This window comes from Balaenoptera physalus, assembly GCF_965194825.1.
Source record: "Balaenoptera physalus genome assembly, chromosome: 18".
In the NCBI taxonomy this organism is placed as follows: Eukaryota; Metazoa; Chordata; class Mammalia; order Artiodactyla; family Balaenopteridae; genus Balaenoptera; species Balaenoptera physalus.
This window is the reverse complement of record NC_138899.1, coordinates 12,504,027-12,517,212: the sequence shown is the minus strand read 5'-3', so window position 1 is coordinate 12,517,212 and position 13,186 is coordinate 12,504,027. Positions and strand designations below refer to the sequence as shown.

Genomic DNA, 13,186 nt, shown 5'->3' with positions numbered 1-13,186 from the left:
AATTTTATTTCTTTCCTTTGTCTTTTATGATTCTGAAAAAATTTCTGGGACAGTTTCTTCCTTAGGAGATTGACACAGTACCAGCTGTAGCTTTTAGAAAGCCACTTTAATAATGGCATCTGGAAGAAGAGAAAGAAAATGCTGGTGAATCCCCACTGTCTTCTGGGTCTTCTGTGACCAAGATTTAGAAAAACATAATATTTTAATAACCTCATTTATAAGTAAATGATCTAAGTTTAGAATTAAATGATTAACTGCATTTTTAAAAATTTGGCCTACTGTACAGTTCTACTTCATTTAAAATAATATACAGTTGAATTTATAACTTATCAAGATCATATACATTTTTTTTTGAGATCTACCTTAAGACTAGATATTACACCATTTTCTATTTTAGTTGTCAAGTGTATCTTTATATCAATAGTCCAAATTGGAGAATTAAGTAAAAGTATTCAGTTTAATTATTTACCACATTTAAAGTAGAGCAGAACTTGGACTGCCTGGATCACCAAGGCTGGGAGCAGAGTGTGAGTGTGGTTACTACAGTTACCACCTGAGCCCCTGTGCTTGCTCCTGTCCCCTCTTGCACTTCAGGTCAGCTTCCCCTTGAGACGGAGTGATAAGGATAAAGCAGAGAGCTGGGGTGGGCGTGCACCTGGGTCGCCTCTACTCCCAGTCTGATTCCACTGTGTTTGTTTTCTGTTCACGTGACCCCAAAATAGGATTGCTTGGAAAATGGGTAGATGAAGTCCAGCCTTAAGGATTAATGTAAATTTTAAGTCAGTTAGACACGTGATTAGATGTTCTAGCTGACACCTTACTAAGATATAATGTAGTTTTTTTTTTTAATAAATTTATTTATTTTATTTATTTTTGGCTGCATTTGGTCTTCATTGCTGTGCACGAACTTTCTCTAGTTGTGGCGAGCGGGGGCTACTCTTTGTTGCGGTGTGCGGGCTTCTCATTGCAGTGGCTTCTCTTGTTGCGGAGCACAGGCTCTAGGCGAGCGGGCTTCGGTAGTTGTGGCTCGCAGGCTCAGTAGTTGTGGCGCATGGGCTTAGTTGCTCCGCGGCATGTGGGATCTTCCCAGACCAGGGCTCGAACCCACGTCCCCTGCACTGGCAGGCGGATTCTTAACCACTGCACCACCAGGGAAGCCCCTATAATGTAGTTTTTAAAGGATGCCTTGGATCATTTTTTCAGGAACTTTCCTGGAATTTTTGGAAATCAACAGCAGCACTATTTAGACGTCATCAAACGGATGTTAGTTCAGTGTATGCAAGATCAGGAACATCCATCGGTAAATAATTTCAATTCCATTAATATTAACACCTAATTTAATATAGCACCTAACTTGTGAAAGAAATCTATGTGTTTGGAGATTGTCTTTGCTTTTATACTTTAAAATATAACTACTAGTTTTACTGATAAAGAAAATTTTCAACTTGAGTAAGAAAACTTGAACTTGCATCTATTAAGAACTTCTCATGATTAGCATTTTTGCTGTCTTCATTTTAGATCAGGACATTATCTGCTAGAGCTACCGCTGCGTTTATACTTGCAAACGAACATAATGTTGCCCTGTTCAAACATTTTGCAGACTTGTTACCCGGATTCTTACAGGTAAGAAAACAGTTTAGAATAGGTGATAATTATGTCCTTACTGGTTTTCTGTTGCTTACATTCTCATCAGAGTTCTGTAATGCATTCATTTATTCAATAAATATTTGTTGCCTACTATGTGCCAGCTGGGGATACAGCAGTGAACAAAACACACAAATCTCTGTCCCCATTGAGTTAATATCTTTTGTCTTTGATAGACCTTTGGTCTCTTAGTTTCAGATTTTTTCTATAAGGCAAATGATACGAGCAATTTATGCTTATTATTGAATATGTAATCACATAGGTTATTTCCATTAGAACAACCAAATAACCTATGAAATGTAATGCCCATTTTTACATAAGGAGAAACTAAGGAGGAGAGGGTAAGAAACTTGCCCAAGGTCACAGTGTTGGTAAGTGGTGAAGTCATGCACAATTGAAACCCAAATTGGACTGCAGTCCTTACTGTTAAATACAGGGCTTGTAACAGTTTGTCCTATAAAGTAAGTAGTTTATGGTTAGTTGACATTATTGGATTCCAAGGATAAGTTACTATTTGAAGGACATCTGCCTCAATCAGAAAGTGAGATAAGCTTGGGTGAGTTAGAGTAGTTACGCTCAACCTTGTCAGTCCTCAGACCCCCTTTTATAACAAGTATTTTATAACTTTCCATAGTCTTTCTTAAAATGAAATGCATAGTAACAACTCATGTACACATACAAGTTTTTAAAATATCAATGTATGGCCTTAAGTGGATACAAAGAAGAAATAGAAAGTAATGTCTAATAAAATGACATGCTTTTCCACATATAAATGCTAGGGCGTGACCACAACAAAGAGACAGTAGACTGGGTGATTTCTAAGTGATCTATACAAATGCAATAGCTAAAAATGTGGACTGATACAGAGGTATCATTGGCGGTTTGAACACCATGATTTCTGTTACTGTTGGTGATTTGAACTGGTGATTTCCAGAAATGGTGAAGTTCTGGACAAAACAAAATACCTATTCCTTCTCAATTTATACAATATTTACATTTTGCGGGGGGTGGGGACATCATGGTACATTAAAACCAGGCAAAAAATAATTTGTGAGTTAGGTTCTAAGTTCAGATCATTATAAATGAGTTTTTCATTTATGTAAGTGTCTGGCATAATCATGCAAGATGCATGATAAAGCCAGATGAGTTCCTCGTAAGCATTTGTGTCACAGATGTAGGACACATAGTACCCCTGGCCTTTGCATTTCCTCAATCTGTGACAACCAGTGAAGCACCTCCTGAGAGGAATAGTGCCCCTGCTGAGGACCAGGTTAGAGAGGATTTAGGGGAGCTAAAACTAAAGGTTCATATGTGATAGAGTTATTACCAGAACTTAGTAGAAACTTTTTTCCCCGTGCTATTAAGCTGAAAAGATAGTTTAGGTCAATGACAAAACATTAACTGATGAAACATTGTATTGTTTTAGTAGTTTATTATCTACAAGTCTTTTTTTTTTTAATTTTATTTATTTATTTTTGGCTGCGTTGGGTCTTCGTTGCTGCATGCGGGCTTTCTCTAGTTGCAGCGAGCAGGGGCTACTCTTCGTTGTGGTGTGCGGGCTTCTCATTGTGGTGGCTTCTCTTGTTGCAGAGCACGGGCTCTAGGCACACAGGCTCAGTAGTTGTGGCTCACGGGCTTAGTTACTTCGCGGCATGTGGGATCTTCCCGGACCAGGGCTCGAACCCACGTCCCCTGCTTTGGCAGGTGGATTCTTAACCACTGCGCCACCAGGGAAGTCCCTTATCTACAAGTTTTGAGTTACACACTGTTTAAGTCTAATTTCAGATTTTTCTTCCTCTGAATTTAGGATAAGGTAAAATGTTAGCCAGAACTTTTAGGAGTTGTGACTCTGAAATAGGCAAAGGTAGATACAAAATGCGTACTTAAATTCCACAGTGACCAGACTTGACATCAAAGAGAAATAAATCGGGTAATATTGGACACTTCAAATGTATCATAGGATCTAGTATTTACTATACATGTGGGTATTGGAAGGACAGAGAAAAAGGGATTCCTTCTGGTTATGAAAAAATTCTTTGCCAGTCTTAAGTGTTGTTGTGGTTATTATAGTTGCACTGATTTTAATTTTTACTTAGGTTTAAATCTTTATGTGTTTCTAGTTAACATTAGGCAAAAGGAAAATATATATGTGGTTGTAGGTAGAATATCTGCATAATGTTGATTGCTAAGTTATTACTCAGTGAAAAATAATACTAGTATTTCTTTGTTGTCTGCCTCTTGATGTTCTGGCCAATGAGGCATCATAAAGTGACTCTTGAACCACAGACCTTATTTTTTTATTCATTTCACCTTTTCTAGGCTGTAAATGACTCATGCTACCAGAATGATGATTCAGTCCTAAAATCCCTTGTTGAGATTGCGGACACTGTTCCAAAGTATTTACGTCCTCATTTGGAAGCAACTTTACAGCTAAGTCTGAAGGTAAATTAAATACTTAGGTAAATGTTCCGTTTCTTATTTTCCGTGAATAAACTACTAAATGTATACAAATATGTCTTTTTTTGTAGTTGTGTGGAGACACTAGCCTCAATAATATGCAACGCCAGCTTGCCCTTGAAGTAATTGTGACCCTCTCTGAGACTGCAGCTGCTATGTTAAGAAAACATACCAATATTGTTGCACAGACTAGTAAGTCAAAGGTCTTTAAGTAGTTGGTGTTAAGGTGACAGAATTGTTGGATAAGTTTGCTGAGAGTGGTGCAAGTCCACAGATTTTATTGGTAGAAGGAATGTCCTTTCAAACTCAGGTGAATCTGGGGAAATGCACTTTTACATTCTTAACTGCATGGACCCAACATGATGGCCATGCAACAGCACCCTGAAACCTCAGAATAGCAGGCATGACTTATAATACCTGGAAGTAAACCGAAAGATGTACAGGATCTCTATGGGGAAAATTGGATGATGCATTGAAAGACTAATAGGAGAAGCAAATATCAGTACTCCTCAAAGTAAACTAAAAATTCAATATAATTTTAGCCAGAATCACAATAGAGTTGGTCATGATAAGATTGATTCTAAAATTCGTGTGGAAGAACATAGGGCCTGGAGTAGCCAAGACAATTTTGATGAATAAAGTACAGATCTTGCCTATCAGCTATGAAGATTTAGAGTTTGTTGATGGTGCAGGTAATAGATGAGTTGGATAGGATGAAAGGGTCCAGGAGCAGATCCACTCACATGGAGACAGAATGGACTTAAAAAGATAATTCATCAAAGGTCATTGGCACAACTGGTTATTTCTATGGGAAAAACATATCCCAACTTCAAATAGCCTATGAAACCCAATTTTCGGTTGATTAAACGTGAAATAATAGATACATTTTATAAGTAAAGCTTTTAATAGTAGAAAGTGATTTTTTTTTAAGACTGAGTCAGAAACCATAGGTGCAAACATTACTAAATTTGTACTAGAACAATTTTTTGACCATCCAAATACATCATAAGTGAAATTAAAAGATAAGCCACAGACTGAGAGAAAGTAGTTCATTGCACACAATCAACAAAGTTTTGGTGTCCAGAAAATTGAAGCTGGGAACAGGAAGTTCGCAATAGAGGAATCTGAAATAGCTATTAAACACTACTCAGTCTCCATAAATACAAATGCAATTGTCAGAAAGTTTGACAATATCATGTGTCGATGAAGGGTGTGGAGCATAGAGAACTCACAGGAGCACTTCACACCTTGTGCAATATACAGACAGGCCTCCTTTTGAACTTCCCATAGGAATCAAGTTTATGCCGCCACTATGGAGAGCAGTTCAGTGGGTTTTAGTAATATTAAAGATACTTGTAACAATTTCGTGCCCTGAACTCACACTTGTCAAGGAGATATGTATAAGAATCTCATCAAAGCAAATTTTGTAATAGGAAAAAAATTAGGAACAACTAAAATGTTCACCAACAGGATAGTGTGTTTATATAATGAAATGCTATGAAGTAATGCAAATGAAATCCATGTGTGTTGAGAAAAAAGCAAATTGCCGAAGGATATATATAGTGATACCATTTATTATGTAAAAGTAAAATCTTGGAATAATACTATGCGTTATACATAGAGAAAACTATAGTCCAAGTGTAAAAACAGTTTGGTAATGAGAAACATTGATTTTATTATGGTGATTGCTTCTGGTGAGGGAGGAAGAGGATGTAATAGGATTTGGAATATTTGACTTTTATCCTTAATGTTACTTCTTGAAAAGAACAAGATCTAAAGCCAGTGTGCTAAAAAAGGTAAAAATGTAACAAACCAGATTTGGGGAGAACAGGCAAATAATTTTTTTGTTTTACTCTTAGAGGCAAAGCAAATCCTTTGTTTTTTACTTCTTAAAATTGTTAGTACATGGTGATATTGACAGGATTAAAGAGACAGTCTTCGGGTATGAAATACTTATTTTCTTTAGTTCCTCAGATGTTAGCCATGATGGTTGACCTTGAAGAGGATGAGGACTGGGCAAATGCGGATGAACTAGAAGATGATGATTTTGACAGGTAATCACACAGACCAAACACCGTGAAGGTTCCTTGACAGGATAGAGCAAGGTCAGGTGGCAGTGAGAGCTTAGGATTACAAGGCCTATGTCTTCCCCACACTGTATTCCGTAAATCTGAAGTTAAACTTTTAAGTTTGGAATATGGGACATTTAGGCTCTCTCTGTTGTGTGTTTTTCTGTACCAAATTTTGTAAATACTTATCTTTAATAAAGTAGCTATCTTTATTACCCTGTTTTACTTTAAATTTTCTTCAAGAATTTTTTAATAGTATCTTCTAAAATATATATAAAGAAGCTTTATTGTGATAAATGCCTTTATATGCATAGACCTTAACTTAGAATAGTTGTTTCAGCAAATCCCCTGTATTTTCCCCAAATAATGCAATTTATGTTTAGGATAGAGAGGAGGCAATAATGGTGAGATTTATACACTGGGTGACAGTAACACTGAAATTACTATTTTACTTGTTTCAACTTAGTAGGTACCCATGAATACAGATTCCTATGGAAAAGTCAATCAGAATTTATATTCACTGTGAAGTAGTGATAATGGCTCCTTACATATATGAAACATAGCACTTCAGAGCAGCTATTTTAATTTGATTCTTTCAGTGGTCCTAAAGGGTATAGTATCACATTATAGATGCAGAAATGGAGAGGGAGGATTGAGTGATTTGTCCAGGGTTGTATAGCCAGTTAGTAGACTGGGCTTAATACCATTTCTCTTACTCTTCCCAGTGCATCATACTGCCTTACCTCCTTTTCTTAAAAAGAACTGAAATTATTTCCCCGAAAGACTGGTAGTTGGTGTAAGCTACTATAACAGATATTAGATAGAATTAGACATTCGATTTACAGAATATATGGTGTCTTTTTGAAACTTAATCCTGTCATTAAAAATGACTGACTTTTGGCCTAAATACCCTTTAGAAGTATGAAAATAATCCTTGACTGGAAATCATCAAATAGGGCTGAAGAGAAGACTGGGCTCCAATCAGGTTTTCTTGCCCTGGTTCAGTTACTGTTATGTGCTGCTACCTGGCTTAATTTGCCCTGTAAAAGGCACTTAAATTTATATGGTTATGAAGCTATTTTTTTTCTGGACTGGGTGAATAAGATTTTATCTGTGAGTAAATAGGGCGTAAATATATTTTCAAGATCAGTTTAAGTCTAAGAACCTGTTCTGAAGGTCATAGTTTCATCTTTCTCGTCTTGCCTTCACACAGAACGGTTAAAGATTATGCACATGACAAACTCATTGCTGATCTTGCAGTTCTAAAACAGAATAAATGTGCAAAGGCTTTTATGCCCAAATTTTTCTTCAGTTTTCAGGGAGAAAAACTAGAATTGACTTTCACCAATGCATAGTTTTTTGCAATGCAAATTGCACCCCTTAAAGATGAATAAGCTCACAGTGAGGAAAAAATCACATACCGGCTCAGTACCTTTTTCAGTTTTCTATGTTCTCCCCACTGATAGGTTTGAAGAATATATTTCCAGGAAATGAGATACACAAAGCTCTCCTAAACACTCTGCTTACCCCTCTGAGTCTTGAAAGTGTCAGAAACTAAGTTTTAACCAGTGAGTGGTGTGGGGGGGGAGAGTAGGAAAAGGCTTGAAAGATCAGATTCAGACATAAGACTTTTAAACCACAATGAGGCATGATAAAAATTTTATCCCCCCTCTTTTTTAAACTCTAGGGTTTTTAACCCACAACTTCACTACATATATTAGAAAGACCACTTGAATTAATTCTTCAGTCTCAGTTTAATAACATGTTTGGAAATATATCCATGCAGTGTCCTATTCTCGTGTATTTTGCTTATGTCACGATTACATCATTTTGTTTGTGTGTAGCAATGCGGTTGCTGGTGAGAGTGCTTTAGACCGAATGGCTTGTGGACTTGGTGGAAAGCTCGTCCTGCCGATGATCAAGGAACATATTATGCAGATGCTTCAGAATCGTAAGCTGTTATCTCTTTCAAATGCTAGAATTGTGGCGTGTGGCTTTCCAAATCTTAAACTCTAACAAATGCTTAGACTGTGTCTAAAAGTCAGTCTTTGCCTTTTTATATTCTATGTTTAACCTAATTCTCATATTGATAGAATCCTATTCAGTCATCTTTAGAACCACTCAGTCTTACAGTAAAGAATATTTTTTCCTCAATACTGCAAATATTATTCAATTCTCCTTCCCCAGAATGGACTTCAGTATATGGGAAAAAATTAAAAATTCTAAGGAAAGTTGACAGATTTACTCCCTAGCCAGAAATATCTAAATTTGAATTTAAATAAAACGCCATTATTTGAATGTTTATGAAGTATGCATGTATTTGATTCACAGTCTTCCTTCATCTAATATCTTTTATTTTTTTAAAAATACCTACTTCTAGAGGAGAAGCTACTTCTATATTTCTCCTTTTATATTCCTAGCAAATATTTGGTCATTTGTTAGCCTTGTACCTGTAATTTGTATCAGTAACAAAAGTTCTTGTTTTTGTCCTTTTAATTACAAAGTTAATGTGCTTGACGTTTTTTAAAAATTAAGATACAGAAGTGTATGAACTGAAAGTCCCTTAACTTAGATGCAGGGGTGGCCACTGTTAACAGTCCTCTGAGACTTGAGTCTCTGACCTCGTTTACGCACATGTGCAGTTGTGTTTAACGTGGGTATAGCACACAGATCCCATGCTTCCGCTCCACAGTGTATCGTATCACCACACGATGGCTTCCCTTTCGTTTAACAGCCACCTAGCATTCCACAGTTCCCCATTAAACCGTAATAGTTCTGTTCATAACAAATAATGCTACTGCATACACTCTTCTACAGAAATCCTGGCTTACATGCATGAGCATGTGTATCTATAGCATGTATTACAAGAGACAGCCTTGAGGGTCAAACCATTGATTTGGGATCTTAAAGTAGTGAACTGGAATCACAGAATACCAGCTTAACATGAAAGTGAATTTTTGAGAACTCCAGCCCTTAGCCTTTACCTAGGTCCTCCTTATCCTGTAAGATTCTTATTTATCCTAAGAAGCTGTGGTCCAAAACCATTATCCCTTCTTAATGATGTCATTTTACATCTGGGCCTGGAATAATAGTTTTTCCTGTTTTTACTCCCTAAATTTTGAGGGGTTTTTCCCCAAATGGATAGAGACAGTCAACATCACAGGTTGCTCAACCTATAAAAGCTACTAGAAAGAATCTAGCTTTTCCATTTTTAAGATGAAGAAAGTAAAGCCCAGAGACATGAAAGGTTACACACGGTCACCCAGCTATCAGTGTTTCACCACTGCTTAATGCCATTCTTCAAATATGTTGTGGAACTGCTTGTGATTTGTAGTTAAAGAGTTTAAGTTCCTGCTACAACATAACTAGCTGGCTGCAGAAGCCTTCACATGTATGGCAGTGAACTCTTAATAAAGATTTGTTGCTGTTAAATGTATGGCTTCGAGCAAGTCTGGACCTTTGTTTCCTTGTCTGTTAAAAAAAAAAAAAAAAAATAGGAAAGTGATGCTTGCCCTACACCCAGGTTTGGAGTTAGGATCCAAAGGTGTATTTAATACTTCATATGAAAAGGGCTTTAAAACGATGCATATTTTCTAGTAACTAACTATATACCCCACTTTATTTTAAAAATAGTTTTATTTTTTCTTTAAATAGTAAACACCAATTTTTTATTTATTTTATTTATTTATTTTTGGCTGCATTGGGTCTTCGTTGCTGCACGCGGGCTTTCTCTAGTTGTGGTGAGCGGGGGCTACTCGTCGTCGTGGTATGTGGGCTTCTTGTTGCGGTGACTTCTCTTGTTGTGGAGCCAAGGCTCTAGGTGCGCGGGCTCGGTAGTTGTGGTTCACGGCCTCCAGAGCGCGGGCTCAGTAGTTGTGGCGCATGGGCTTAGTTGCTCCGCGACATGTGGGATCTTCCAGGACCAGGGCTCAAACCGGTGTCCCCTGCATTGGCAGGCAGATTCTTTTTTTTTTTTTTTTTTTTTTAACATCTTTATTAGAATATAATTGCTTTACCATGGTGTGTCAGTTTCTGCTTTATAGCAAAGTGAATCAGTTATACATATACATATGTCCCCATATCTCTTCCCTCTTGCATCTCCCTCCCTCCCACCCTCCCTATCCCACCCCTCTAGGTGGTCACAAAGCACCGAGCTGATCTCCCTGTGCTATGCGGCTGCTTCCCACTAGCTATCTATTTTACATTTGGTAGTGTATATATGTCCATGGCACTCTCTCACTTTGGTAGTGTATGTATGTCCATGCCACTCTCTCACTTTGTCCCAGCTTACCCTTCCCCCTCCCCGTATCCTCAAGTCCATTCTCTAGTAGGTCTGCATCTTTATTCCCGTCTTGCCCCTAGGTTCTTCTGACCATTTTCTTTTTTTTTTTTTTAGATTCCATATATATGTGTTAGCATACAGTATTTGTTTTTCTCTTTCTGACTTACTTCACTCTGTATGACAGTCTCTAGGTCCATCCACCTCACTACAAATAACTCAGTTTCGTTCCTTTTAATGGCTGAGTAATATTCCATTGTATATATGTGCCACATCTTCTTTATCCATTCATCTGTTGATGGACACTTAGGTTGCTTCCATGTCCTGGCTATTGTAAACAGAGCTGCAATGAACATTGTGGTACATGACTCTTTTTGAATTATGGTTTTCTCTGGGTATATGCCCAGTAGTGGAATTGCTAGGTCGTATGGTAGTTCTATTTTTAGTTTTTTAAGGAATCTCCATACTGTTCTCCATAGTGGCTGTATCAATTTACATTCCCACCAACAGTGCAAGAGGGTTCCCTTTTCTCCACACCCTCTCCAGCATTTACTGTTTGTAGATTTTTTGATAATGGCCATTCTGACCGGTGTGAGATGATATCTCATTGTAGTTTTGATTTGCATTGCTCTAATGATTAATGATGTTGAGCATTCTTTCATGTGTTCGTTGGCAGTCTGTATGTCTTCTTTGGAGAAATGTCTATTTAGGTCTTCTGCCCATTTTTGGATTGGGTTGTTTGTTTTTTTGATATTGAGCTGCATGAGTTGCTTGTATGTTTTGGAGATTAATCCTTTGTCAATTGCTTCATTTGCAAATATTTTCTCCCATTCTGAGGGTTGTCTTTTCATGTTGTTTATGGTTTCCTTTGCTGTGCAAAAGCTTTTAAGTTTCATTAGGTCGCATTTGTTTATTTTTGTTTTTATTTCCATTTCTGTAGGAGGTGGGTCAAAAAGGATCTTGCTGTGATTTATGTCATAGAGTGTTCTGCCTATGTTTTCCTCTAAGAGTTTGATGGTGTCTGGCCTTACATTTAGGTCTTGGCAGGCGGATTCTTAACCACTACACCACCAGGGAAGCCCCCAATTTTTTTTTTAATCTAAAAATTCAAAGGAGGAAAACCATTTTCAAATCCCAGTACCATCGCATTTGCTGAACATACTTCTAGGAACTCTGCACATTGAGAATATATGAGACATAACTTTAAAATGTCTGAACTAAATATAGACATCTTTCTATTTCAATATTTATGCATTAAAATTTTTTTTCTTTACTATTTATTTTTGTGTGTTTTTTAAATTTAATTAATTTATTTGTTTGTTTGCACCGAGTCTTAGTTGCAGCTTGCTGGTTCCTTAGTTGTGGCATGCAAACTCTTAGTTGTGGCATGCACGTGAGACCTAGTTCCCTGACCAGGAACCCAGACCCCCTGCATTGGAAGCATGCAGTCTTAACCACTGCACCACCAGGGAAGCCCCTTGTGTGTTTTTTAACTGAGTTATAACTGACATAACATTATATTGGTTTCAGATGTGTAGCGTAATGATTCAGTATTTGTATACGTTGCAAAATAATCACGACAATAAGTCTATTTACTCCTCTTTAAAATAATGTGTCCAGTATGCAAAGATTAGTATCAGATATTGGTTTCTTAGAATTATTATTCCTCAGTTGAGAAATTTGGCTTAATGGTATATTGAGTAATTGAAATACAGTTAAAGCATATATGTAATAATGTTATAAATAATAATAATAAAGTTTTAATGTTTAACAGGAAAAATTGGCAATTTTTCAGAGGAATTAGTTACAACAGACTTCATCTTTTTTTTTTTTTTTTTTTTTTTTTTAAGAGAGAAGTAGTTTGGTTTTGCTCAAGCAGAGTTTTTTTTGTTTTATTTATTTATTTTTGGCTGTGCTGGGTCTTCGTTTCTGTGTGAGGGCTTTCTCTAGTTGTGGCAAGTGGGGGCTGCTCTTCATCACGGTGCGCGGGCCTCTCATTATCACGGCCTCTCTTGTTGCGGAGCACAGGCTCAGTAGTTGTGGCTCACGGGCCCAGTTGCTCCGTGGCATGTGGGATCTTCCCAGACCAGGGCTTGAACCCGTGTCCCCTGCATTGGCAGGCAGATTCTCAACCACTGCGCCACCAGGGTAGCCCAGACTTCATCTTTACATGGGTTTTGGGCTCCCCAAAGGAAAGGGAAAAATTAAGTCTAATGTCTAATTTAGGATTTTTCTACAACTTAGTTAACCCTTATACCAGCAGTTCTCAAACTTTCATTCTCAGGATCCTTTTACACTGAGGATCCCAGGGTGCTTTTGTTTTGGGTTTTTTGTTTTTGTTTTTTTTGATCTGAACATTTGCTCCCCTTTATAATATGGTGAGAGCATTTTTTTTTTTATTGGAGTATAGTTGATTTACAATGTTGTGTTAGTTTCAGGTGTACAGCAAAGTGACTCAGTTATACATACACATATATCTACTTTTTTTTTAGATTCTTTTCCCATATAGGTCATTACAGAGTGTTGAGCAGAGTTCCCTGTGCTATACATATACAGTACGTTCTCATTGGTTATCTATTTCATATATAGTAGTGTCAATCCCAATCTCCCAATTTATCCCTCCCTCTACCCACCATATTGCCTTTTAACTTTCAGAGTAGAAATGCTTGTGTGACATAACCACTGTGACAATGAAGTAATCCAGTCAGGCACTTTTTCTATTTTTCTGGTTCATAAA

General features: G+C 37.2%; 1 protein-coding gene across 1 annotated transcript in view; it reads left to right on the top strand.

Moving 5' to 3' along the window:
• Positions 1–13,186, top strand: part of IPO5 (importin 5) — a 39,730-nt gene that overhangs the window by 10,984 nt on the left and 15,560 nt on the right. The window contains exons 5-10 of the mRNA XM_082434737.1: positions 1,204–1,300; positions 1,519–1,623; positions 3,964–4,086; positions 4,173–4,293; positions 6,068–6,155; positions 8,015–8,121. Of these exons, the coding sequence (XP_082290863.1) occupies positions 1,204–1,300; positions 1,519–1,623; positions 3,964–4,086; positions 4,173–4,293; positions 6,068–6,155; positions 8,015–8,121 (641 nt within the window). The remainder of the gene's footprint in view (positions 1–1,203; positions 1,301–1,518; positions 1,624–3,963; positions 4,087–4,172; positions 4,294–6,067; positions 6,156–8,014; positions 8,122–13,186) is intronic.